The 27,834-nt window shown below is 57.8% G+C and overlaps 1 protein-coding gene across 1 annotated transcript in view; it reads left to right on the top strand.

The window, feature by feature from the left end:
* TRPM8 (transient receptor potential cation channel subfamily M member 8) overlaps positions 1-27,834 on the top strand; it is a 92,974-nt gene that overhangs the window by 40,806 nt on the left and 24,334 nt on the right. Inside the window, exons 14-21 of the mRNA XM_089329711.1 lie at positions 338-483; positions 2,922-3,034; positions 4,006-4,222; positions 11,428-11,519; positions 13,207-13,348; positions 14,837-15,008; positions 17,431-17,608; positions 26,237-26,427. Coding sequence (XP_089185837.1) covers positions 338-483; positions 2,922-3,034; positions 4,006-4,222; positions 11,428-11,519; positions 13,207-13,348; positions 14,837-15,008; positions 17,431-17,608; positions 26,237-26,427 — 1,251 coding nt within the window. The remainder of the gene's footprint in view (positions 1-337; positions 484-2,921; positions 3,035-4,005; positions 4,223-11,427; positions 11,520-13,206; positions 13,349-14,836; positions 15,009-17,430; positions 17,609-26,236; positions 26,428-27,834) is intronic.

Genomic DNA, 27,834 nt, shown 5'->3' with positions numbered 1-27,834 from the left:
GGACAAGGGCCTGCCTAGCTAAGGGGAGGCACGGGTCCACCTGTGCCCAGGCTGAAGCCCACCAAAGAGGGGGCTCCCCAGGTCCAGTGTGGCTGCACTCACTGTAGGATGGAGCTGTGGGTGTGGGACCCCCAGGGCAGCTCTCTGCTCAGTGAAGGGCTGAGTTGTGATGCGGTCTCTGTGCCCGTGTCAGTCTGGATCCTGCACCTGGGCTGCTCTTGGATTCAGGGCTTGGCTGGGGGTGGGGAAAGGACAGTGGCACACGTGTGTGTGTGTGTGTGTGTGTGTGTGGCGTCCCTGGCTCCAGCTCCTCTCTTTGCTGATGGCGTCCCTGCAGAGCTGTTCACAGAGTGCTACAGCAGCGACGAGGACTTGGCTGAGCAGCTGCTGGTCTATTCCTGTGAAGCCTGGGGCGGGAGCAACTGTTTGGAACTGGCCGTGGAGGCCACAGACCAGCATTTCATCGCGCAGCCGGGGGTCCAGGTAAGTCGTTGTCGCCAGGCTACGGGCCCAGAAGCAGATCGCTTGTAGCAAATGCGATCAGCAGCATGAGAAAACAATACTACTAGGAAACCCTTCTCCAGTGAGAAAGCCACAGGGGGCAGCTGGGTGATGACCGGAGGTGGCAGCGGGCAGGCACTGTGGGGACGCTTGCTTCAAGGAGAAGGAATATTCTGAGTTTGCACAAAGCCAACAGTGCCTAACTGGAGCTGTGAGCTGGGCTTCTGGATCCCACTGCTGTGTCTCTATCCACACTGCACCCCTTACTGGGTGTGGGGTGATGGATCCGGGTGCTTTGTCAGGTAGGGATAATGGTGACCCTAGGGAGGGCTGTGTAGGGATTTGGCGTGGTGACACATGAGGGCGCCATCCTTGAAGTTAGCTGTTGCTGTCTTGGGTCTTTTTATATTTTTATTTTATTATTATTATTATTTTTTGATGGGCAGAGTGGACAGTGAGAGAGAGAGACAGAGAGAAAGGTCTTCTTTTGCTGTTGGTTCACCCCCCAATGGCCGCTGCGGCTGGCGCACCGCACTGATCCAAAGCCAGGAGCCAGGTGCTTCTCCTGGTCTCCCATGGGGTACAGGGCCCAAGCACTTGGGCCATCCTCCACTGCACTCTCAGGCCACAGCAGAGAGCTGGACTGGAAGAAGGGCAACTGGGACAGAATCTGGCGCCCCGACCGGGACTAGAGCCTGGGGTGCTGGTGCCGCAGGCGGAGGATTAACCTAGTGAGCCGCGGTGCCGGTCTCGGTTCTCTTTTTTAAGATTTACTTTTATTTATTTGAAATACAGAGTTACAGAGAGAGACAGAGAGAGAGAGAGAGGTCTTCCATCTGCTGGTTCACTCCCCAAATGGCCACAACGGCTGGAGCTAGGCCAATCGGAAACCAGGAGCCAGGAGCTTCTTCCAGGTCTCCCATGTGGGTGCAGGGACCCAGGGGCTTGGGCCATCTTCTACTGCTTTCCCAGGCCATGGCAGAGAGCTGGATCAGAAGAGGAGCGGCTGGGACTAGAATCGGTGCCCATATGGGATGCTGGCACTTCAGGCTGGGGCTTTAACCCACTGCGCCACAGTGCCGGCCCCTACTTTCTTGGTTTTTAGGGGGAGTGATGGCAGCAGAGGAGCTGTTGGGAAATGGGTGCATCCAGCCTAGAGGTGCCTGCATGGAAGGGAGTGGTGCCTTGGCTCACGGTTCCCACTGGGTGTGTAGGTGTAGGTGTGAGGAGGGAGAGGTGGGGAAGGGACACAGGGACTGTCACCTGTCAGCCACGCCACTGCACGCTTCGGCTGCACAATGCCAGTCCCATCTCACTAACGAGGGCTCCGGAGCTCAGCGAGGTTCTGCACGTGCTCTTAGCTGGCACCGCTGGGAGGTAGCAGTGCCAGGCCCTGAGCCCGTGGCCACCGTCTCCTGCATGGGTTTCCCACTGTGCCGTGCAGCCCCGAAGTACCTGAGCATTTCCGAACTAAGTCCATTTGGCCCTGCACCGGGGCTGGCGTCCATGAGAGCCGTGACAGGGGACACGCAGGGAAGGGGCCTTGCTACTGCTGTGTTGGCCTCGCTGCACTGCAGTTGGTTGGAATGAGACGGGCGCTGGGGCCGGGCTGTGCCTGGGGGGCTGGGCTGGCTGCCTTGGCCTTTGCCGAGCTCTGCTCGTGGCCTCCTAGACCCCACACCCTGTCACACTGCTGACCCAGAAACCGGAGCCCTGGGGAGACTGAGGGCAAGCTGGCCTGGGCTTGGAAGCCTACAGATTTTGTAGGGAAGGACCGAAGCCCGGGGCTGGGGGCGGGGCATGCCAGCCCCACCCTCCCTGCCAGCCCGCCCCCTCGCCCGGCTGGGCCCTGACCAGTGGTCTGGTCAACACCTGCCTCTCCAGCTCTCCGAGGCAGTGTGCGAGGTGCAGTTGCCAGCTCCCTGGAGGTCTTTGTGCCCCAGCATCAGGGCCTGGGGCGGTCTGGATGGAGGTGGAGACAGCAGCCGGGGCTCCCTTCCCGGCTTCCTCCCCGTTTCCCGACAAGAGCATCCCGTGTCTGTCTCCAGACAGGAGCCCTGGGGACCCTGCAGACAGCATTGGCTGTGCCTGCAGATTTGTCACTGAAGGGAAGAGAGCGAGGAAGACGCTGGCTTACACGCACACAACAGGAATCAGCGCTGGTTAAAAATTCATGCGTTCTTTGAATTTGGACCTCACACAGCCTTTGTTTTACGGTTCACTTACCCCTGACTAGACAAAAAAATGCTGAAAACCAAAGAGAATTTTCACTTGCTGTATCCTAGCCCATTGGAAGCCAAGTAGCTGGTGTCAAAGCATCGGACGTTGATTCGGGGGTTGTGTCCTCTGGGAGGGTGGGACTGGGAGGGAGGCCGGCCGCCAGGCCACGGTCATTACCTCGGCCTCTTGTTTCTCTGCAGAATTTCCTCTCCAAGCAGTGGTATGGCGAGATTTCCCGAGACACCAAGAACTGGAAGATTATTCTGTGTCTGTTCATTATACCTCTGGTGGGCTGCGGCTTTGTGTCGTTTAGGTAGGTCAAATGACACAGTTCACGTGTGTTTGTGTGTGTACACATCCATGTGTTGTGCCCTTGTGTCAATGGTAACGTCAGACGCACGTTTGTGCTAGTGCCTATGCACTTGGTCTGATATCTTCCCTAGATTTCCCCGAGTTTGATTTTTTTTTTTTTTTGACAGGCAGGGTGGACAGTGAGAGAGACAGAGAAAAAGGTCTTCCTTTTTCTGTTGTTTCACCCCGCAATGGCCGCTGCGGCTGGCGCACTGCGGCCGGTGCACCGCGCTGATCTGAAGCCAGGAGCCAGGTGCTTCTCCTGGTCTCCCATGGGGTGCAGGGCCCAAGGACTTGGGCCATCCCCCACTGCACTCCTGGGCCACAGCAGAGAGTTGGACTGGAAGAGGAGCAACCGGGACAGAATCTGGTGCCCCGACCGGGACTAGAACTCGGGGTGCCGGCACTGCAGGTGGAGGTTAGCCTATTGAGCCGCGGTGCCGGCCTGAGTTTGATTTTTTAATAAATAAAAACATTATTTATTTATTGAGAGGTAGGGAGATGGGAAGAGAGAGAGAGAGAGACAGAGAGGAGAGAAAGAAGAGAGAGATCTTCCATCTGCTGGTTCACTCCCCAAATGACCAGAGTCCAGGAGCCAAGAACTCCATCCACATCTCCTGCATGGATGGCGGGGACCCGAGTACTTGAGCCAATACCTGTTGCCTCCCAGGCACATTCCTAGGGAGCGGGGTAGGACGCAGAGGAGCTGGGACTGGAACTCCGATACGGGATGCAGGCCTCCCTAACGGCAGCTTAACCCCATTGCACCACACGCCTGCCCCCGGGTCCGATTTCCAGTCGGCAGAGGTGGGATCGTGTGTTTGTCTTCACCACAGTTCTGACCCGGGAGGCCTGGGTTTGCCCGTGGGGGGGGGGGGGCGGGGGCCACGCGTGTCTGCGTGGACACTCATGCTGCGCTGCGTGTCCGTCCAGAAAGAAGCCCGTGGACAAGCACAGGCGGCTGCTGTGGCACTACGTGGCCTTCTTCACCTCGCCGTTCGTGGTCTTCTCCTGGAACGTGGTCTTCTACATCGCCTTCCTGCTGCTCTTCGCCTACGTGCTGCTCATGGACTTCCACTCGGTGCCGCACACCCCCGAGCTCATCCTCTACGCCCTGGTCTTCGTCCTGTTCTGCGATGAAGTGAGGCAGGTAGGACAGCTGGGACCCAGGCACCACCCTGTTGGCCGGGCACGCGGCGTCTTCCCCACACCGAGAAGAGCGGGAGCTGCTTCCGGTCCCCCAAAGCCCTTATTTTCCTCAAGTAAGCCGTCACGGCAGCCCGTGAACACGCGGTGTCTATGTCTTGGCCATGCAATGAGATCTGGTAGTGCCGAGTCACTCTTGGGTCTCAGAGAGACGAGCAAGGAGGCGTGCACAGAGCAGGGAGGCCGTGTTCCGCATCCCACGGCTGCCATCAGGAGCCGTCACTGGGGCGGAGAAGGGCCAGGGCCAGGCAGCTGGGAACGTTTTTCTGGCTAAGAGCATCTTAGTGCTGCAGGGAGTAGAGCAAAGGTCATCCGATCAGCCCCACCCCCGCCAGCGGCTTCGGGGTGAGCCTGTTACCCAAGGTGCTCTTCTGCAGGTTCTTGGGGTCTTCAGTTTTTGGCATCTTCTCTCCAGCGTGTTTTTAAAAGATTTATTTATTTGAAAGGCAGAGTGGTAGGGAGAGGGAGGGAGACACACACACACACACACACACATACACACACAGATCTCCAGCCACTGATTCACTCCCCAAATGGCCACAATGGCTGGGGCTGGGCCACGCCTAAGCCAGGAGCCACGAGTTTCACCCGGGTCTCCCAAGTGGGTGCAGGGGCCTAAGGACTTGGGAACTCTGCTGCTTTCCCAGGTCATCAGCAGGGGTCTGGATCAGAAGTAGAGCCACTGGGAGTTGAACTGGTGCCCCTATGGGATGCCGATCTCGCGGGCATTGCTTACTTAACCTGCTGCGCCACAATGCCAGCCTCTCATCATTTTTTAAAAAAAGACTTTTTCAGTTTTAATTGAAAGGCAGTAACAGAGAGAGAGACAGAGAGAGCGAGCAGAGATCTTCCATCTAGTAACTCACTCCCCAGTGGTCGCAGCAGCCAGAGCTGGTCCAGGCCGAAGCCAGGAGTCTGAACTCTATCCAGGTCTCCCACATGGGTGCAGGACCCAGGCTCTTGGGCCATCGTCCTCTGCTTCCCCAGGCGCATTAGCAGGGAGCCGGAGTGGAAGCAGCGGAGCCAGGACTCAAGCCGACGCTCCAACAGGGCTTGCCGGCACTGCAGGCAGCGCCTTGACCCACTCCACCGCATCACCACTGAATCCAAAAGTTCGCCCAGGCCTTGCACGTCGCAGGTGCTTGGTTCGTGTGTCTGGAAGCAGAACGGTGCTGGTGGGGGAGGATGCTGGCCGCGGACCACTGTGGGAAGCCGCTGCTCCACAGGCTGGTGTTTAACCAGCTGTTGCTGTCACTGCCGTTGTCCCGTCTGAACCCAACCTCCCAGCTGCACTGGTCCTGCAGGTGGCTGCTGGCCGGGCGCCGTGAGAGACTTGGCAGAGCGGAGAATGTGACTCTTGCCCTAGTCCGTGACTAGTGTCGGAATCCTGAATTGGTCTACACTGCCACGCCGACTCTGATAAAACCTGTTTGTACAGCAGTGTGGGGGTGCTCCCAGGAGTCCCGTGTTGAGAAGGGTGCTGAGGGTCTGTGTGTGTGTGTGTGTGGGGGGGGTGCTCCCAGGAGTCCCGTGTTGAGAAGGGTGCTGAGGGTCTGTGTGTGTGTGTGTGTGTGTGGGGGTGCTCCCAGGAGTCCCGTGTTGAGAAGGGTGCTGAGGGTCTGTGTGTGTGTGTGGGTGCTCCAGGAGTCCCGTGTTGAGAAGGGTGCTGAGGGTCTGTGTGTTCTTAGCAGGGAGGGGTCTTGCCTCATCAGTGGCGGCCACCGTGGGTGTGGTGCGGCGGGGTCCGAGGACACACAGGAAGTGAGCTTGCATGGAGGTGGAGGGTTAGGCCCTTTCTTCTCGGCCTCATGAGAGCCCCACACGCTGCACCTTCTGGAGACGGAAGTCTGAGACCAAGGTGTGGGCCGGGCTGGCTCTTGGGAAGGCTGTGAGGGGCACTGTCCTGGGCCTCACCCCAGCTTCCGGGGTTCGCTGGCGGTCTCTGCCATTCCTCGGCCCTCGGTGCCTCGCTCAGCCCCCGTCTTGTGTCTGTGTGAGTCCCCACTGTATGTGCTGTCAGGACACTGGGGGTGACTCAGCACTGCTTAGTCATCTGCAGTGCCCCCGTTTCCAGACAAGGTCAGAGTGTGGATTCTGGGGCTCAGGGCGTCCAGGTGTGGATTGAGGGGGCCGCCGCCACCATGCTGCCCTCCTGGCTTTCTCGTGTTGAGTTAGTGGATGATGGTGGCAAAGGCAGGAAAATGTCCCACTGGGGCGAAGAGGAGTGAGGCTGGGGGAGTCTGGGCCCGACAGCAGGGGGAGACTGGGCCCAACAGCAGGGCAGACTGGCCCCAACAGCAGGGCAGACTGGCCCCAACAGCAGGGGGAGACTGGGTCCGACAGCAGGGCAGACTGGCCCCAACAGCAGGGCAGACTGGCCCCAACAGCAGGGGAGTCTGGGCCCGACAGCGGCGGAGTCTGAGCCCGACAGCAGGGGGAGACTGAGCCCCGACAGCAGGGGGAGACTGAGCCCCGACAGCAGGGGAGACTGGGCCTGACAGCAGGGGGAGACTGAGCCCCGACAGCAGGGGGAGACTGGGCCCGGACAGCAGGGGGAGTCTGGCCGACAACAGGATGTGCCGAGCCCAGGGGGAGGGGAGGGCCGTCCCTGTCTCCTGTGAATGAGGCACGTGCCGCCCGCCCTTGCCGCGCACCCAGCCTGGCTCTCCTTGTCCTCCATCCCACTCCCCGGTGACTGAGGGGAACAGACAGTGTCCCCCCAAGTGTCCCCCCATAGCTCAAGCAAGGAAGGGGCTGGGGAGGGGAGGGGAGTGGAGGGACCCGTCCCCTCTCGGAGGCCGGCTGCGTCTTGCTGCCTGTGGCCTGGGGATGGCCACATCACTGTGTGTCCCCGTGGTGGAGGACCCGCTAAGGACTGGGCCTGGCCTGTGGCAACTGGAAGACTGAGGGGCAGCCACGCCTCTGTATGGGCTTCTTCCCAGCACCGCCCCCGGGAGACGCCACTGGGCCCCCAGGGGTTCTCTCAGGCCTCTCGTGGTCCTTGGTGGGTGGAGTCAAACCCATGAACATGCGCTCTATGGGCTGCAGTGGATCGGGTGGGGAGGCAGAGGTTTCTAGAACAGGCGTGTACAGGTGTGGGAACCAGAGCCGAACACAGCACAGTAGCCAGTCAGCTGTCTACAGGTGGTCTCTGCCTTGAACAGAGAGACCAGGGAGTCAGAGCCCAGTGGGGAAATGAGGCGTGAGTGTGTGCACGTGCACACACACACAAGCTCACATGTGCACACACAGAATTCATGTGTGTACACACAAGCTCAAACATGCATACACACAAGCTCATGTGGGCACACTCACAAGCTCACATGTACACATATGCACACACAAACTCACAGTGTACACACGCAAGCTCACATGTGCACACATACAAGCTCACACGTACACACATGCACACACAAGCTCACATGTGTACACACAAGTTTAAACATACATACACACAAGCTCATGTGGGCACACACACAAGCTCACAAATGCACACACATAAGCTCACATGTGCACATGCAAGCTCACACGTGCACACACAAGCTCACATGTACACACATGTACACACAAGCTTACATGTGCACACATGTGCACACGCACGTGCATAAACCCACGGGAGAGGAGCCGTGCTTGGCACACCGCAGGTGCTCAGTGGGTACGTCTTGAAAGAAAGGACGCATGGATGCAGGATTTGTGTGGGACACGAGTTGTCTCTGCCTCCTCACAGGAGCCAGGCTCTGCCTTCCAGAGCCACTGGCAAATCCTCTCTCTCCCACTTCATGGTTCCTCCCTTCCTTCCTTTTTAAAGGTTTATTTATTTTGAAAGTCAGAGCTAGAGAGAGAGAGAGAGAGAGAGAGAGAGAGAGTGAGAGAGAGAGATCTTCCGTCCACTGTTTCACTCCCCAGACGGGCACAACAGCCAGGCTGGGCCAGGTTGAAGCCGGGAGCCAGGAGCTTCACTGGGGTCTCCCACGTGGGTACAGTGGCCCCAGCACTTGGGCCGTCTTGCACTGCTTTCCCAGGTGCGTTGGCAGGGAGCTGGATCGGAAGTGAAGCAGCTGGGACATAAACCAGTGTCCACGTGGGTGCCGGTGTCACAGGCAGCAGCCATGGTTTCTTCAGATGCCTGAAGGAACCAAGTGTCCTTGGACTTGGCCAGCAGGCAGGGTGAGGGCCAGGCTTGGGGGCTGTCTGGGAACAAGACAGTTAGGGACTGGGTCCTCACCTGCCCTTGGAGTATTTCCCACTGCAAGAGGGTGCGGTAAGGAATAGGGAGAGGGGGTCTCACATGCTGCCCTGGCATGCAGACCCCCATCTCTCGCACCGATCCCCCGGGGACATGACCTGCTGTTTGTGTCTTGTCCGTATGGGATCCTCAGGGGCTGCCCCGGGAGCGGGAGCTGGCACGGCTCTGACACAGGTGTGTGCTTCCTGGATGGATGCACGCAGGGTCTTTATCAGTCACCCCAAGAGTTGTGCTCCTGGTTGGGAGCTGCTGTCTTGGCCACTGAGACCAAAGCTGGGGAGAGGGGGAGGCCCTGACCACAGCTGCTGACACGCAGGTGCTCAGGGGCCTCCCTGGGAGCAGAGGGGGCTTCGGGAGGCAGAGCCTGGCCTGGGTGGAAGACGCAGGAGAGACCTCTCGGCTTAAGCAAGTCCATGTGTGCAAACTGTTTCACCAAATATTTAGTGAGCACCTACTGTGTGCCAAGCCCGGTGCAGACATAACCTGGGGATGGCAGGTATCTGCTGGGTTAGAGGTGGCGGCTTTCACGGAGGGCAGGCGGGCACAGTCAGTCTTGCAGTCCGTGGGCCTGGCCCCAAGGACTGGCCCTGGTAACACGCAGAGTCTGGAGATCATAGACTTCCGCTTATGAATTTCCTGTGCATGTTTAGCTACCGAGGGGCGCATTTGGGTCATGCAAGGGGAAACTCAGGACAGGTTTGTTTTGCTTGGAGAAGGGCCCGGGGCAGGTGGCGTGACGTGTTGGTCAGGAGGATGCAAGGCAGGGACTGTGAGCTGTGAGTCGTTCCTGGTGCCTGCCGGGAGGAAGCGATGCCCCCAGGGTCCGGCTGAGTGGAGGGCGATATTGAGAATGTCCGGTGTTTCTCTTTTTGAGAGTTATCTTTGGATGGGCCACTTGGAAGTCAGTGGTACTGTGGATGGAAGCCACAGTGTGGGGAACTCCTGTGCTGAGGCTGAGCAGTGAGGGCGCAAGTCCTGCTCGGCCATTTGAGGTCAAGGTCAGGCTTCAACTCTGAGTCTATACTCTGGGAGCCAATGTGCAGAAGAGAGCCCTGCCGGTGCCTGTCAGTGCAGGAATCTGCCACCAGGGGCCGCTGTTGCTCCTCTTGTCTGCAGACTCAGGCCCGTGGCATCCGAAATGGGATGGGTTTCCGCTGAGAAGGAATTCTGCCTTAATTAACCCAGCTCACACCTGCAAGGGGGGAAAACCCAGACTCAACCCCTCCCTCCAACCTCCCCAGGACGCTGCCTGCCGTAGAGGGCGCTCTGACCGTCACAAAGCTGGGCTCTGCGGTGCCTGCCCAGGCCCCTGCTTGGACCCAGGTGCTGGCTGGCTCGCTCACCTGGAGCTCACAGCCCGTGCAGTCGGTCAGCGCTGCTGCGGCTGCCGAACGGCTCTGAGCTCCGTCACGCGGGCTGCGGGTGTTTATGTAAGGCCTCCGTGACGCGTGCCTCATGTGCGCCTCGAAGCCTCTGGTTCTGAGATGCGGATGGCACTGAGTCCCTGTGTTTGCCCCACGTCCTGCTCCTCCCAGAGGCCTCTTTGCACTTGGAAAAATGCTTTGTCCCTGCCCCGGTGCCTCTGAACCCCGGCACTGAGCCGCAGAAGAGGTCCCGCAGGCTAAGAGGGCTCTGGGTCTGTGCATCTGCCCACACCTTCCTGCCTCTGAGGCCAGGCTTCCACAGTGGGGAGCAGGTGGTAGGTGTGGCCCGGGCTGACCCCCTCATCTCACCAGGCACTGGGAGCCACAATTGTTGGTGGGTGGTCTCCCCTGCTGCTGGCTCCCGCCACGTGGATAGTTCCTGCTGCCTCCCCCAGGGGCCTGCAAGGTCAGTCTCCGCCCCAGCTGGGGCCGATGGAGGCGGAGCTGGGCTGATGGAGGTGGAGCTGGGCTGATGGAGGAGGAGCTGGGCTGATGGAGAAGGAGCTGGGGCCGATGGAGGAGGAGCTGGGCTGATGGAGGTGGAGCTGGGCTGATGGAGGAGGAGCTGGGCTGATGGAGAAGGAGCTGGGGCCGATGGAGGAGGAGCTGGGGCCGATGGAGGAGGAGCTGGGCTGATGGAGGAGGAGCTGGGCCGATGGAGGCGGAGCTGGTAGCATCTCACTGGTGCAGGATCCCCTCACCCTCCTGCTGTGTACACTGGAGTTGTGGCTTGTGCTTGCCAGCTAGGAAGGGTACACTCTCATGCCTCCCTCCCACCTCTGAGGGCAGCAGGGTCCGCTCAGCCTCAGAGCCGCGAAGCCCACTCGGGGCAGGTGCCTTCCTCTCCAGGTGTAGACGGATCCACACTGGGAGCTCCTTCAGCCAAGTGACAAAGCGCCACGCTCCTGTGGGCGCCTCTGGGCCGTTGTTCTGCCCTGCACAAGCAGGTCTGGGGCCTCCTTCTCTGAGCTGACTCGGCCGTCTGTCTCAGCCCTACTCCCACCCTCCATTTTACATGCATGTCACATGTCTTCCCCACGGGGCGCTCGCTGGCTTCCTGGGAATCCGACGTCCGGGTGTCCCAGGGGCCTGGCCGGGCATTTGGAACCTCAGGGGCTGGCACATATTTTTGAAGTAAACACACACCTCTGTGATAACAGCACAGTGGATGGCATCCTCCTGAATTGTGCAGTGCACGCCTTCTGCTACTGTACATGGTGACCCGCACAGGGCCAACTGTTCCATCTTGAAAACAGTAAGGATCCGTGGATCCTCTTTCTTGGTGTTGCCAGCAGCTCCTGGATTACTGAACAGCCCACACGCCACCTACTTTCCAACTCCCCTGGGGTGGTGGGGACACATGCATGCTCACTGGGCGCGTGGTTGGCCCAAAAGGCTGTGGACAAAAGTGACAGAGGTTGAAAGGCCGGGAGGCGGTGGAAGCTGACGCCCTGCCCACCGCTCTCTGTGCTGCTACAGTGGTACATGAACGGGGTGAATTACTTCACTGACCTGTGGAACGTGATGGACACCCTGGGCCTCTTCTACTTCATAGCAGGGATCGTGTTCCGGTAAGTTGGCCGCGGCGTCTTCCTCTATTGAATCCTTTTAAAGATTTAGTTATTTATCTGAAAAGCAGGGTTACAGAGAGACAGAGGCAGAGAGAGAGGTCTTCCATCCGCTGGTCCACTCCCCAAATGGCTGCAATGGCTGGGGCTGAGCCAGGCTGAAGTCAGGAGCCAGGAGCTTCTTCCAGGTCTCCCACGTGGGTGCAGGGGCCCAAGCACTTGGACCATCTTCTACCACTTTCCCAGGCCATTAGCAGGGAGCTGGATCGGCAGTGGAGCAGCCGGGACTCAAACCAGCACCCATAGGGGATGCTAGTGTTGTAGCAGGTGGCTTAACCTGATATACCACAGTGCTGGCCCCTAGGGATGAGACAGACACACACCTGGGGAGAGGAGGAGAACCTGTGCCCGTCCACTGGCCCGCTGCCCACAGCCTTCTAGTTGTTGGGGCTGGGCCAGGTTGCAGCCCAGAGCTGAGAACTCATTGTGCATCTCACGTGTGGGGAGAGCCCAGGTACTTGAGCCACCGCCGCTGCCTCCCAGGGTCTGCGTTAGCAGGAAGCTGGAATTGGGAGAGCGCTGGGGCCTGGGCCTGGCCCTCTGACTGGGGTGCGGGACCCAGCCACTGTGTGTACTGCCCGCCCCGGCCACCTTGAGTCCAGAGGAGGCCCATCGTTTTGCTTCCTTCTTAGCGATCCTCACAGAGCACCTCTAGCTCCGCTTCTCGGAGATGGAGCTTGGTCAGCGTAAAACCGTCTCCGTCTCCCGTCCTCCCAGACCTGTCACTGCCAAGGGGCCATCTCGGTTTTTCTCTCTGTTCTTAGAGGCTCTGAGGAGAGAGCCCCAGAGTAGGGGATGATGAGGATGTGAACTGGGGTCGGGCTGACAGCACCAGCTGTGTCTCGGATACGCCTGTGGCACCTGCCCTTCCCCAGCTGTTTCTCAGATATTCCTGTGGCACCTGCCCTTCCCCTCCCGACCCAGAGCCGGAGCGTGTGATCAGAACAGCCAGTCTGGAGTGAGCAGCAAAGGCGGAGAGCAGCTTGTGTTCCGCGTGGTGGGGAGACTGGGGAGTGCTCCGCGCCGTGGCTCCCGTGGCTCCAAGCCCCGCCTCCCCCAGGAACTTGGCACTAGGGCCGGTGGATGTTCACAAGGAGTTAGCGTGGGGTCACTTTCAGAGAAGCTTAACCCTGGCTGTTTACCCCTCCCCCCCCCCCGCCAAGAGCGAGATGGGTGCTCCCCCTGGGGTCTGGGAGGGGGGACTCCACTTCCCCCCCGACGCCTCCTTTCTGCAGAGGTGCGTGCCTTCTAGATCATTCCAGTTAGAAAGCAGGTTGGCAGGTGGTTAGCTAATGAATGATGTGCTGTGGACAGGGTGAGTTTCCCTAGGGAGAGGCTGGCTGGGTCAGTTCCCAAGTGGCTGGGCGGCGGGTGGGCGGGGCCTGGGAGCCCGCGGGGTTCCTGTTTGAGGAGGGGGTGCTGATGGGCCCGGGACCTCTGGGAGCTGTTCTTTGTGCGATGTCCTCGCCGTCCGTGTCTGGGCAGGAGACCGAGAGCTTTGGTGGGCAGTGGTCCGGCCATTCCTGCACGCTCGGCCTCCCGGCTGAACTGACGGTTGGCGAGTTGTCCAGAGCAAACCTGGAGACGCGCTGGCTGTCTCTCCCGCGCCCTGCGCCCCCTCTCCCCGCAGGCTTCACCCCTCCAACAAGAGCTCGCTGTACTCGGGCCGCGTCATCTTCTGCCTGGATTACATCATCTTCACCTTGAGGCTGATCCACATCTTCACCGTGAGCAGAAACCTGGGGCCCAAGATCATCATGCTGCAGAGGATGGTGAGGGGCCGGGCCCCCTGCTCCAGCCAGCGCCCCCCGTCCCTCCGTGTGTCGCTGGGAGGGCTTTGCCCGGGCAGTGTGCCCGTGGCGTTTCCCACTCCGCGTGATTTGCGTTTTGATGAACGTGTAATGAAAGACGGCTGTGAGCGTCCGTCAGCGCCTTGCTCAACACCTAGCTCAGCCCTCACGCTTCGTAGCCTCCTTTCACGTGAGCCTTGCTGAGAGCACAAGCCCGGGGAGGGACTTCATGCCCATTGTAAAGATGTGGAAGGTTGAGTCCAGGGATGGTGGCGTCATTGAAGGCAAAAGATGAGCAGTGAGCTAGGCTCATAGTGAGAGCTGGGACCTGAGTCCCATATCCATGTAACGTAGATGTGGGGAGAAGGGCGGGAGAGTTGTCTTACAGGTGCAACAGAAAGGGTCGCCCCTCCCCCCCATGCGGTGACTCTCCTGGGCCGATTCAGCCTTGCAGTCAGACGGGTGCTCGGATTCGCTCACCAGGGTGCTGCTTTCCAACACTGAGGTTCCCTGAGTTGTCCTTTTCATTCCTTTTTTTTTTTTTTAAGATTTATTTATTTATTTGAAAGAGTTACACAGAGAGAGGAGAGGCAGAGAGACAGAGACAGAGACAGAGAGAGAGAGAGAGAGAGAGAGCGAGGTCTTCCATCTGCTGGCTCACTCCCCAATTGGCTGCAGTGGCCGGAGCTGTGTTGATCTGAAGCCAGGAGCCCCTTCCAGGTCTCCCATGTGCGTGCAGGGGCCCAAGGACTTGCATCTTCCACTGCCTTCCCAGGCACATTAGCAGAGAGCTGGATCAGAAGTGGAGCAGCCGGGACTTGAACCGGCGCCCATATGGGATGCTGGTACTGCAGGTGGTGGCTTTACCCGCTACGCCACAGCGCCAGCCCCTGAGTTGTGGTTTCCATTGGCATGTCTGAGGCAGCCACTCGCCATCAAGTGTGCTGAGTGTGCCAGAGCGAAGCTGCTCGTTCTGCCTAGCAAGGATGGCGTCTACCTCGCTAAAGCAGTCAGCCTGCGGGGATCATGCGGGGTGTGAGGGGTGTGAGCCGCTTGAGGTGTCGTCCAGCCCCACATCCTCCCGCTCCTTAGCCGGGGCTCTGCCTCTGCGGCCTCCTGGCTTGGAGACCGGCAAGCAGAAGTGCATCAGGGGGGTTCAGTTCCGGAAATTGGACGTCTAGCAGCCCAAGGTGATGGTGGCCTTTCTCGGAACTAGCTTGTGGACCCCTGGGTGGCCTAGAACTCCTGGGGCTCGGGACCTGTCCCTGCTCTGGGGTCAGCTGGGCAGGCCAGGCTGAGCAGACAACCCCCGAGGGCTTGGTGCCCATTTGGGGTCAGCTGGACAGGCCGGGCTGAGTGGACGACCCCCCAAGGGCTTGGTCCCCACTCGGGTCAGCTGGGCAGGCCGGGCTGAGCGGACGGCCCCCGGGGGCTCGGCCCTGACCCCGTCCCACGGCCCTCCCTCGGCAGCTCATCGACGTATTCTTCTTCCTGTTCCTCTTCGCGGTGTGGATGGTGGCCTTCGGCGTGGCCCGGCAAGGGATCCTGCGGCAGAACGAGCACCGCTGGCGGTGGATCTTCCGCTCGGTCATCTACGAGCCCTACCTGGCCATGTTCGGCCAGGTGCCCAGCGACGTGGACGGTAAGGTGGGAGGGGCGACTCTTGCCGAGCCAGCCTCTGTGGTTGACCCTCTGAGCACGGCGTAGGAGCCTGGAGAGAATGAGTCCCAGTCCTAGGCTCTGGAAATGAGTCCCTCAGAAGCTTCTCTTTGCTGCTCTGTGAGAATTAGTTTTTTTTTTTTTTTTTTTTTTTGAAAAAAGGTTTATGAGACCGGCGCTGTGGCTTAGCAGGTAAAGCCACTGCCTGCAGTGTTGGCATCCCATATGGGTGCCGATTTGAGTCCTGGCTGTTCCACTTCCGATCCAGCTCTCTGCTGTGGCCTGGGAAAGCAGTGGAAGATGGCCCAAGTGCTTGGGCCCCTGCACCTGTGTGGGAGGCCCAGAAGAGGCTCCTGGCTCCTGGCTTTGGATTGGCACAGCTCCGGCCATTGTAGCCATCTGGGGAGTGAACCAGCAGATGGAAGACCTCTCTCTCTGCCTCTACTCTCTATAACTCTGCCTTTCAAATAGATAAATAAATAAATCTTTAAAAAAAATATTTCTTTTAATGTACTTGAAAGACAGAGTTATATAGAGAGGGAGAGACTGAGCAATCTTCCATCTGCTGCTTCATTTCCTCAATGGCTGCAGTAGCCAAGCTGAAGCCAAGAGCTTAATCCTGGTCTCCCACGTGAGTGCAGGGCCCCAAAGACTTGGGCTGTCTTCTGCTGCTTTCCCAGGTGCATTAGCAGGGAGCTGGATCAGAAGTGGAGCAGCCGGGACTCGAACTAGCGCCCATGTGGGATGCCAGCATAGCAGGCAGTGGCTTAACTCGCTATGCCACTGTGCCGCCCCCCCCAGTGAGATTTTATATCAGCCGTGCAGACGTGTATCTGCCATGTCAATTCTTAAACCTTTGGGAAAGACAGCGTCTCTCCTATTTTCAATGCACCGTGGCAATCGGAGGTCACGGGCCACCTTCATTCAGAAACGAGCCTTGTGAGTTGCACTCGCTGATCTAACAGTGACCAGGAGGCCACTTAACTCACAGAGGGCAGTGCAGAAAGATGCACACGGAACGCGGAATTAAGCTCCCACTGTTCATCCAGCACCAGCTCGTGATTGGAGCAAGGCTAATATCAGGCGGCCCGGACGGCTTTCAGCCGCCATTCCCAGCTCACGTAGGGCGGCGTGGGGTGTGTGCAAACCCATGCACAGTTCCAACAAACAGGCGAAGCCGTCCCGCTGCTCATAGTTTCCCTTGGTGTGATTCTCTGCTGCCCGTGGCTTCCTGGCTTCCCTCTGGCTCCTTCTGCTGCAAAAAGCCTCGTCCGAGAGCCTAGAAACAGCCCTTGTCTGTGTGGTCTTGGGCGGGCACCTCCTCATTGTCCCAGTCTGCGTGCTATGGGTGGATGCACACAGGGGGTCTGGGGACAAGGGGCGGTCAGGTTGATGTCCTGGCTGGCCACGAACATGCTGTGTGCCCTTGGGAATTGCTGCCGCCTCTCTGTGTCTCTGCTCTGTGACGGGTAAGCCCCACACGGTGCCATGTTCACAGCAGGGCTGGAAGCGAGCCGGAGAGGCCAGCTGTTGACACCCGCACCACGTCCAGGCGCAGGGGCTGGACCTCCCTTGCAGACCTGCGCCTCTGTAGGGCTCCCCACCGGGCACACAGATGTGTGCGTCCGCGCCTTGGTGTTGTCCCAGACATGGCCCCGATGCCGTCCCACAGGTCCGAGCCATCACCTAGCTTTGGTGATGTCAGCCCATGTGCGTCTCTGACATCAGCTGTCTTCTTCCAGGTCCACCGCCAGTGCCCTGTCTGCTTGGCCATTAGCATGGCCTCCTGGCGGCCCTCTCTGCTCCCTCTGATCTGTGCCGTGGCCAGACGCTGTTAACAAAGAGCATCTGATGTGTGGTTCTCCGCTTGCCACAGTCTAATGGCTTCCCTGGGGTTTTCAGTATGAAGATTTAAAAATCTCGCATGTCGGGTCACGGCGCATCTCGTTCTGCCACTTCTGTGGGCATTTCCAGCCCTGCCTCCACCGCAGGACCTTTGCATGTGCCATCGCCTCTGTTGGGAGTTCCAGGACCCATCGCTCCCCGTTATTTTATGTACTTGGCTTCTGCTCATCCGCTACTCTTGGTTTGCACCCTCCTTTCCTAGCAACGCTGTTCCCGGGGCAGCCGACTCAGTCGATGCCCACAGAGCGCCGCGTGTGTGTGCTACTTAGCACTCGTCATGGCCGAAACTCTAGACTTGTGTGGCTGATGGTCGGCCGCTCCCTGCAGGCACAGAGCGTGCCCACTTGGCCCTTCCTTTTCATCCCGATCTCACCCACGTCCTGGGTTCATAGCGGCTCAGGAGATCCGTCGTGGAGGCGGGGGGCACCATGGGTCTAAGGTTACACCTCGTGTGGCAGGGCCGGCGACGGTTCACGTGGCCTCTTGGTCCCACGCCCCAGGTACCACGTATGACTTTGCGCACTGCACCTTCAGCGGGAACGAGTCCAAGCCGCTGTGCGTGGAGCTGGACGAGCACAACGCGCCGCGCTTCCCCGAGTGGATCACCATCCCCCTGGTGTGCATCTACATGCTCTCCACCAACATCCTGCTGGTCAACCTGCTGGTCGCCATGTTCGGGTGCGTGTCCTGGTGGGGCAGGGGGCCGGAGGGGCCGGGGGCCTTAAAGGGACCGCAGTACAAAGTGCAGGGTGTCCCTGTAGGCTGTGCCTTCTGTGTAACACCAAGCACCTGTGACCAGCCCCAGCAAGCCCACGCCCTGTAGTCCACCCCCTGCTTAGCAGCCTTCCCAGGGGTCCCGGGGGGAGGCGTGGTGGCTGCCGGAATGCGGGCAGTGCAGCTCGCTCCTCTCCAAGGTTCCTCACGTTTACGGGACCCAGGGGTGCGGAATCTGCAGTGAACGCAGTCAGACTTCAGTTAGCTGCCACCCAAAAATGTTCCAAACACCGATAAATACAGTGAAGGGACCTCAGCCTCGTGCCTTGGAAACGTCAGGTGGAAGCAGCCATGCGGGGCTGGCTCTGAGCTATCCGATGAGCAGAGGATGCTGGGAAGTGGGCGTTCCCGCTGGGGACATGAATGGGCACTCGCTGTCCAGAAAGCCGTCTGAAAATACTAAGGAAAAAGCTGCACAAGCCGTGGACCCCACCCTGGCGCCTGGGACTCCGCGTGAAGACATGTGTGCAGAGATCTTGCTGGGTGTAACCAGCTAGGGGAAGGGTCGAGTGCGTTGTGTTATAGCTACACAACAGATCAGGTGCAGCTCCTAAAAGAAGCAACGTGTTGACGTGGGAGGGTGTCGTGTTGTAAAATATGAAGAAGAATTTGGTGGTAGAATCTCGTTTCCTGGCAATACAAACAATAACTTGGAAAGTCGAGTGTACATTTCACATGTTACGGTGATCATGCACTGCCTACGTAACTTAGGAAAGAAACAAGGGGAAGGCAGTTGTCACGTTTCCCCCCGAGGGTTGGACTGAGGACCATGGCACCTGTCTTCAGGCCAGGCAAGGCCACGGGCCTCTGAGGACTGCACACAGCAAAGGGGCCATTGGGTCTCCTGTGTCCCACCCGTGTCTTCCTGTGCGCCTTCACCTCTGTGGTCAGTGATGTGTCTCAGATGGCACTGCTCTGTTTAAAATTCTGCAAGGGTGGTAGCCTCTCCCCATGGCTTTCTGGGTAAATTTCAGACTACAGCTTCCCTGCAGGGCTGCCCGTGATCTGGTCTCCGGACACAGGCTCCTCCCTGGCCATCTGTCCCCCGGCAAGCACCCCGGTGCTCCTTCCTCTGGGGTGACCTGGCAGCCTCTCTGGATTGCCTGTCCCACCCCCAGGCCTTCTCTTGAATTGTTCCCGCTGGCCCTTTAAGGGGTCCAGCACCCCGGATGCCCTGCCCACCTTGTGTAGGGACCCCCGGGCTCCCACTGTAGTCTCCTCTCCTTCCAGGAGAGTCTGGAGGGTGGAGGTGTCGCACTGGCCCTGTGCGGTGTTTCCAGCGACTGCGGAGACTGGGGTCCCTCCTCACCGTGAGTTCTCTGTCTGGTTATGGGCTGGGAGCTCGGCTTCCTGCTGGGGTGTGGTTTACTGAGTTGTATCAGTGATGAGACTAGCGGATTGGCAAAGCTTTTCTCACAGGTGCTGTGCCAGGTGCCAGGACTGTGAGGGCCCCGTGGCCCTTTGTCCCAGTGGTCTTCTCCCTCATTACCTGTAACCTGAGGCTGAGGATCCTGTGGGCTGTCTGACCCGCAGGCCGGCAGGCAGGCGACAGCATCGTGGCATGCCAACACCGCCTGGGCATCAGAGAGGCCAGAGTCTGAGCTGGCAGAGAGGTGGCAGGTGCTAGGTAGTCACTGATTAGCAGCAGGGCAAGAAAGCGAGGCTACAGAGGGAGCCTTGGGGTCAAATTCCGCAGCGGTAATGTATCCCATCAGCCTGTGCCTCGCACGCTGGATAGTTCCCGTGAAACCCAGCCACCGATACATCTGCGGAAAAAAAGCCAGCAAGTCCAGGGCCATGCTCTTTGGAGTACACCAACTGGGTCCACCTCAGGGAGGCCCTGGTGGCCCTGCAGAGATTGACTGGTCTGTGGCTGTGAGCTGTCCACGAAAGCCATCCACGAGGACCACGGTGCTTTCGTGATCTCTCTGCAGCACCACCGCCACCCTGAGCTGGGACAGGACAGTCATTTTCTGGTAGAGGAAACACAAGGCTGACTGCCTTGCACCTGCGGGCCTGGCCAGGTGCTGTTTGCATCTCTTTCCGACTGGGCCATGCCCCACTGCTGCCCCCATCAGCACCTCAGTGTGGCAGTTTGGGGACCTCCCTGCTCTCGGGGAGCGCCTGGGTTAGTCCCATGGAAACCAGAGGCATTTTCTTTGTGAATCCCTGGCTGTGAGCTGTGGAGACAGCCCCGGATGCTCCCTGGACCAGACCTCAGCGCAGCGCTCCTGACGCCGGTGAAGGCTGTCGGGGCTTCCGCTGTGAGCTGATGGCTGCAGGCCGTGACCCCTGTCTGGCCCCACATTAAAATATTTCTCTAAAAGCTTAACTGTGCACGCAGGCAGCCCTGTTAGCAGCGATGGAAAGGAATCCCAGGGGACAGCCCTGGGGGACTCTCTGGGTGGTGCACAACAGTGGAAGTGGAGGAAACACCTACATCAGAACTATTTGTCAAAGGCCCACATGGCTCAGCCAAGGCGCAGCATGGATTTAAAGTCACTCAACAACCCCAGTATCTTCACATCAGCTCAGAGCTGCCACAGCCTGAAGATAAACCCATTCCACTGACTGCTTTTTAAATTTGTTTTTTACTTATTTGTTTGAGCGATACAGACAGAGAGAGCTCTCTGATGCCAATTTCTTCCCCAAATGCATGCCACAGTGGGGACTGGGCTGGGGACTGAAGCCAGTAGCTGGAAGCTCAATCCAGGTCTCCCGTGGAGGCGGCAGGACCCCGGCCACTTGAGCTGCCTCCTAGGGTCTGCATGAGCAGGAGCCGGGGCCAGAGTGGAAGCCGGGAGTCAAACGTGGTGGACATCTTACCCAGCGTCTCCCCGTGAGGCCGAATTCCTGCTCCCTCTCACTCTGTTCTGACAAGGATCGGGGACTCTTTCCAAGAGTAAAACCGAGAGATCTTAGGAGCAGTGTGAGTTTATTTTGAATACACAGAAGTGTAAAAGAAGAGAAGCCCCTCAGGACGAACTCGGGGCTCCTGAAATGGGGGGAAAGAACTGAGGGGGCAGACGATCATGACGTTGGTGGCTCCTGTTCATCGACGCAGCCTCATTTGATCATCGATCGCTTTTGTGTAGGTATAGCCTTATTATCATAAATTATTGATGATAATATTTATTATAATCAATTTATAAAATAAATTTGTTATAAGGAGTCAGAGTCAGTCCCTGCTGTTAAGGGAAGAGGTGGCGGCTATGTATGTGCAAACAACATGACGTAAGCAGCACAGAGAGCCTGGCGCTGGGCGTGGAAGTGCTCAGTGGGCTGTCCACCTGGAGCCCGGGGGGTTGGAGAGGAGACGCCGGCCTGGGGAGGGATCAGCCGACCCCCGCCAGGAGGGAGGACCGGCAGCAGGCGGCTGGGCTGTGGAGGGTGCTTTGCGGTTTGTTAGGGAGCTTGGGCCTTTGGCTGCAGGTGATTTCTGGGCTTCACACAGGAGTGTGGTCTTCAGGGCACTCCTCTGCTAGCAACGCCCGAAACTTCCAAAGTCGGGGGGCGGAAGTCGCTGCTTGCCTCTGACCATTGGCTGCTGCTGGCTTCCTGGGTGCTGCAGGATGAGAGGGGAACCAGGCGGTGCTAGGAGGGCACAGCAGTCAGGGTCGCCTCCAGGGCTGGCGAGATAGCGACCCAAAGTGCGTGGAGTGCGTGCGAAGCCTGCAGGAAGTGTCCATTGGACGGGAAGCCAGCTGGAGCTGACGTTTCTTGGATTTCCGTTTGTTTTAAGATTCTGCCATTGTTCCAGCCTCCACACTTTTTTTTTTTCCCCCGCACACTCTGCATTCTGTTCTGTTTTGACCAGTCTTTCTATTTTGGTTTTACTACCAAATGGCTTTAATTACTGAAGTTTTTTTTTAAACTTTTTTTTTTTTTTTTTACATCTGTTGCACCAGTTCCCCCTCGTGATTCTTACTCAAAACTTTCTTGGCTTTTTCTTGTATATTTAATCCAACGGAGGAGCCCCAGGCTCATCTTCTGAATCCTTTTTTCTTTTTCCTTCCAAAAAACCAGAAATCTTGTGAATTTTATTGCACTGGTGTTCATTTGTGGAATCATTTAGGGGAAAACGACACCTTACCATCCGGGAGAAATAAAAGGATCTCCACTTTCTGCAGGATAGATGGTTTCCAGGAAGGCCTCCTGTTTTCTCCTAGGTCTGGCAGGTTGTTGATTTGTTGCCGGGCATCTGTGTGCGGTTTCTGTTCCATCCGTGATGCCGTCTCGTGACCACCTTCTGACCTGCGGGAAGCCTGTTAGAGTCGTGGTGCTTCTTCTGGATCGAGTCTCCTTCCTGAATTCGTCCTCTCCCTTCGCCTTTTATCACGTCATGGGGGATTTCCTCCTCCTCATTCGTTGAGCTCCTTTCTTCCTCTCTTTTCCCCCCTAATCAGAAAAGGATGTTCAGCCTTGCCAGAAGGCTTGCTAGCAACTGTTGAAATGGCATTTTCCCTTTTGATCTAGTTTTATGATGAATTACACAAACGATAAATGAGAAATGTCCTTAATCTTCAGCCCTCTCTCTTGGGTCACCGCGTTCTTTTCTTAACCTGCTGCTGGATCTCACTGTGTGCGAGGCTAGCTGAGCTCTGCACGACTGAACGTGTCCAGGCTCAGTGCGGATTCTGGAGTTCAGCGCCTTCTGCACGCGCATCCTCTCCCGCTCAGGTAGTGTGAGAAGGTGGGTCCCAGCCGCCACTGCACATTTCCAGGCAGCGTGGCAGCTGTCAGGGGGGACTCGGGGGCGCAGGATGGCACTGGAGATGTGGCATCAAAGAGAAGATAGCAGAATTCTCCCAGGGGAGATGCTGTATGGCCAGTGGTTGGCCGGAAGCCTGCGAGGACCATCGGGGATGGGGCAGGGGGGACCCTGGACCCCAGAGATGGCCCCTCGGCTGCCTTGATGCTTGCTTTGCCGGGCACTGGGAGCCCTGCTCTGCACAGCGCCGCCGCTCCCTTCTAGAGGTTGAAAACAGCCTTTGAACAGTATAACACTTATTTTTAGCAAAGCACTTTGAGGCAGCACTCCATTATCGGCCTCCCCTGGAGAACCTGCCCGTCTCTTTGGCTGACCTCAGAGCTGACTTGAGACACAAAGAACATTTCGGAAGCTGCTGCAAGGCGGGGGGAGCTCAGTGGAGGAACAGCCTCGGCATAGCCAACCCCGGATTGCATTATCTGCACAGGGTAACTTTGAGGTCTTAGCATACAGCTCTCAGCCCACCCACCCACACCCCCTGGGGTTTCCCTATTTATCTGGGAGGGGACTTCTGCTTGCTGGGGCTCCTGTGTCCCTGAGGGGCTGGAGAAGCTGTGGCTCCAGCAGGAGGGGACCTCGTGTTCCCTAGATTGTCTCAGGTCCAGAGGAAGTGGTGCCGGGCCCCGCAGGGCTCTCTGAAGTGAGGAGTGGGACAGATGCAAGGCTCCAGTTTACAGGCACTTGCCTTCAAGGTCAGGGATTCCACCTTTTCTAGAAGCATTGGCTGGGATCTTTGCTTTGGCCAGATGCCCCGGATGAGCCCTGGCACCTGCTTTTCTTAGCTCACCAAAACAGGGCAGGGATGAGAACTGGCCCCAGGGCTGCAGTGTGCCAGTCTCTATTCTAGACGATTTGGGAGGTTTTTCTCTGACGCTGAATGAGCAGTTCAGCCAAGGTGCAAATCTCCTCCAACCTGGAACCTTCTCTGGGCAGTGAGGGAGGATCGCCTGCTCCCCTCTGCTCTCTGCACCCTGCCTGGTCCTCCCTTTCGTAGGATTTATCCATTCCCTGGCAGAAGACAACACTGGGGTGCACCTGTGCGTGTTTGAGCTTTGAGCCATGATTACAGTCGGTTTTTAACTGGAGAAGGGAAATTTGAAGTTGCTTCCAGGGACGGTCGTTTGAACGCGCTGTTAGTTCTGGTACAAAGCGGTAGACAGATTTTGGCTTAGCCTGCACTTTCTTATCTGGGTCATGCCTGTCATCCCTTCTCATCCCACTGGCAGAAGCAGGCAGGCCCTTGGGGCCTCAGAACCGGCGGGCACTGGAGAGAGCAGGTGACAATGCTAAGGATCAGCTTCCAGACAGCCTGACCTAGATTGGGAGGAAACAGCAGACGCGCTGCGACTTCGGTGTAAGAGAGCAGAGCGGCTGTTTCCCGCCCACAGAGTCTGCCTCGCAGGGCGGGCAGGAAGAGCACTCAGATAGCCACTTCCCACTCTCAGTGTAGGAGCAGCCATGGGGTAGGTGCTCCTCGCTCCAGAGTTCCTTCCGGGGCTCACCCTCTTCCGGAAGCCCTTGCTACAAGACTCCGCCCTCACCCAGAATCCGGGACCTGGTGCAGACTTCAGCGCTGTCTCATTCACCATTCAATTGCGAGATAAGCAAAGCCAGCTTAGCAGCAAAGCCAGCGCCACGATTGTGTAGATTAGCATTGTCCCTAGGACTCTGGTCCTTCTTAGCTCCAGTAGGAACGTCTTAGGTTGTGCCCTACGAAGGTTCAAGAATCAGGTCTCCCGGCCAATGTCACGTGATGACCTTTGTGTCCTCTTTAGCTTTGGCCTCTGCACTTTGACCCAGAATTTGGAGAATCGAAGGCTCCCCTGTTGAGGATTCGTGTATAGATTTTTTTTTTTTGACAGGCAGAGTGGACAATGAGAGGGAGAGACAGAGAGAAAGGTCTTCCTTTGCCGTTGGTTCACCCTCCAATGGCCGGTGCGGCCGGCGCGCTGCGGCCAGCGCACCGCGCTGATCCGATGGCAGGAGCCAGGTGCTTCTCCTGGTCTCTCATGGGGTGCAGGGCCCAAGCCCTTGGGCCATCCTCCACTGCCCTTCCTGGCCACAGCAGGGAGCTGGACTGGAAGGGGGGCAACTGGGACAGAATCCGGTGCCCCGACCGGGACTAGAACCCAGTGTGCCGGCACTGCAAGGCGGAGGATTAGCCTAGTGAGCCGCGGCGCTGGCCCTCGTGTATAGATTTCAGATGCTCATTGTTGCTCCTCTGGCTTTGAGGGCTGGTTTCCTGGTAGCAACCAAAGTGTCTTGGATGGGTGGATTGCACCACATGGGAAATGCCTGGAAGTCTAGTCAGATGCTCCACCCTGTGAGGTGGTGTCTGAAGTGGGGAAACAGACAGACGCTGGGCTGGACTGTGGGGTCCATCCTGGCCACACCCCTTCCTGCACAGGGGCCCGGAGGATTCCCTTCCCCTCGCTGACCTGTGAATTGTAGGTGCCGACAGACCATACCTCGTAGAGTTGTTTGCAGATTAAATCAATTAACAGACTGCTCAGAACTGTGTCTGGTGTAGAATAAGTGTTGGCTATTTTGTAATTGTGGTTTAGTTTGTAAATGAAAAATCGCCACGGAACCAGTTTTAGGCTAGAACAGGAAACGGACACTTTTGCCGTCACAGGAGGTAAGTAATTCATCGTCACCATGTGACACTAGGAAAGCGAGTAGACACGATAGGTGTTGCTATAGTGGGAGGCCATCAGTCATTGCCTGGGTCTCCCTTGAATCGTGTTCATGGAGTGGTGCCTGGTCCCAGGTACAAGACTGAGCCTAGCTGATTTCACCTAAACATTCTCTGAAAGCATGGGCGTTATTCATAAACCTAACTTTAATGGCTGCATGCGTGAGTTCATCACATTGGTGAACTGTAACTTGGGGCCCATGCTTGAGCACTGAACAGGTAGGCTTTTTCTTTTCCTTGGGGTGGAGGGGAGACTGGCTGTGACAACAGCCATGTGTATGCAGCCACTTGCACGGTTTTCTCAGTATCTTTTTTTTTTTTTTTTTTTGACAGGCAGAGTTAGACAGAGAGAGAGAGAGACAGAGAGAAAGGTCTTCCTTTTCCATTGGTTCACCCCCCAATGGCTGCTACGGCCAGCGCTGCGCCAATCCGGAGCCAGGTGCTTCCTCCTGGTCTCCCATGTGGGTGCAGGGCCCAAGCACTTGGGCCATCCTCCACTGCCCTCCCGGTCCACAGCAGAGAGCTGGCCTGGAAGAGGGGCAACCGGGACAGAATCCAGTGTCCCAACCGGGACTAGAACCCGGTGTGCCGGTGCCACAGGTGGAGGATTAGCCTAGTGAGCCATGGCGCCGGCCCTCACTCTCTTCTTATTGGAGGCTAAATTCCAAGAAGTCAAATAGTTGGGTCAAAGGGCTAAGCGTTTTTAAGGCTCTTGGTAAATCTTAGCCAACTGTCTTCCCAGACTGTTTACAGTTAAACACGGATGAGGGGCAAATTTTTCCTAGGAGCGTCTACAGCTTGGGCCTCTGTGTGTGACAGGCAACAGTGAGAATCCTTGAAAGATCTTGCAGTAAAAATAATCTTAAAGTTCACTGAATATATCCTTTTATGAGGAAAAGCACACTTCGGTCCCTCGTGGGTTGAAGCTGGCCTGGATCTGAGATGTGCAGGCTCCTGTGTCGGGTTCTCATTTCCTGCGTGGACTTGGGCGAGCACCGTAGGAGCGTTATAGCAAGACGGCAGTAGAGGGCAATGAAGTGATGCCTTGGCCTTGTCTCCCCGCCAGCTACACCGTGGGCACCGTCCAGGAGAACAACGACCAGGTGTGGAAGTTCCAGAGGTACTTTCTGGTGCAGGAGTACTGCAGCCGGCTCAACATCCCCTACCCCTTCGTCGTCTTCGCCTACTTCTACAAGGTCGTGAAGAAGTGCTTCAAGTGTTGCTGCAAGGAGAAGAGCAAGGAGTCCTCAGCCTGCTGTGAGTGCTCGGGCTCGGGGCAGCAGTCCGCTGCGGGCAAGGCCCTGGTCTGCCTGCGTCACAGCGGGAAGGAATCGTTCGTGGTTCGCTCACGGCTGCCTCTGTACGGATCAGGCATCAGGGCAGCCAACGAGTGATCAGGAGGAGGCGTAGACTGGGAGAGGACCGTGGACGCGAGGGGTAGCCTCGTGTGGGGGAGCGAGTGTTCCATGGAGGTGATCATACTCTAGAGGAAGCGGTCTGTTGGCCCTGCGGGACTCCCGGGTTAGTGTCGAGTTGTGATGTTGCGTGGATTTGTGTTGATTCTGTGTTATCTTCTCTGGGGAACTTCCACCCCGACTGCGGACGGCGTGTGACTTCCGGACTGTTCTTAAGGAAAAGCAGAGTCTTATAGCCTGTTTGTTGTTGAAGCAAGGTCTTGGGCTGGGCGTTGAGCCTAGTGGTTGGTTGAGACTCGGTGGCCCCCGTGGAGCAGCTGGGTCAGGTGCCTGCCTCCAGCCTTTGACTCTAGCTTCCTGCCGGCAGGCAGCCGTGATGGCTCAAGGAATCGGGTTCCTGAAGTGCACGTGGGAAACCTGGATTGAGATTATGGCTCCTGACTTTGACTTAGCTCAGTCCTGGTTGTTGTGGGCACTTGGGGAGTGAACCAGTGGATGGAGGCACTCGCTCTCTCTCTGCCTCCCAAACACATAAATCCAAATAGAAACTCCGTAGTCTGCAACCTAAAGATGAGAATGTACAGCCCAGTGACCACTGCTGTCTCCCAGGAGTCTGCACGAGCAGGAAGCTGGAGCCAGGTACTCCAGGGAGGGATGCAGACGTCTTAACCACCAGGCTTAACACCTGCCAAAAGATGTGTCTTACGGCGCCTCCCCAGGTGTGAGATTGTCAGGAAGTGTGGGCTCCTCTCACCCCTTCTCTCCCGCTCAGCAGCCACCTGGCTGGGGCCCAGGAGTGGCGAGGAGAGGACGTGCAGTTGCTCAGCGGTTCTGTGCTAGGTCAACCCCTACTCAGTGCTGGCGCTTGTTTGAAATGCGTCCTTTATCACGTAGGCAGAATGGCCACCTGCCGGGGCCTTGGAGGTCCCGTTCCGCCGCTCACTGCAGCTCCCAGGATCCGGCTGTGCTCTCCCGGGTGCTGCTCCTTCCTGCCCCGTTCCCAGGGGCTCCCTGTTGGGGACCACCTCCTCCAGGAAGGCAGGACTCACCCTGTCCACAGACCAGCACGTAGATGCTCATGGGGTCACTTCTGTCCTCAGCCCTGGCAAACTGTGGGGTGCAGCCCCCCGCCACGGAAGCAGCTGTCAGCCAGCACCCCTCACCGCTCTGACCACAGCGGGTAGCATCCAGCTGTCCTGCTGGACCTGCAGAAAATCCACAGTAGGCTTGGATTTCTCAATACTGACCC

The sequence above is a fragment of the Oryctolagus cuniculus genome, chromosome 3, assembly GCF_051225735.1.
Source record: "Oryctolagus cuniculus isolate XC-2025 breed Fujian yellow rabbit chromosome 3, ASM5122573v1, whole genome shotgun sequence".
Taxonomy (NCBI): Eukaryota; Metazoa; Chordata; class Mammalia; order Lagomorpha; family Leporidae; genus Oryctolagus; species Oryctolagus cuniculus.
This window is presented reverse-complemented; position numbering and strand designations above follow the sequence as displayed.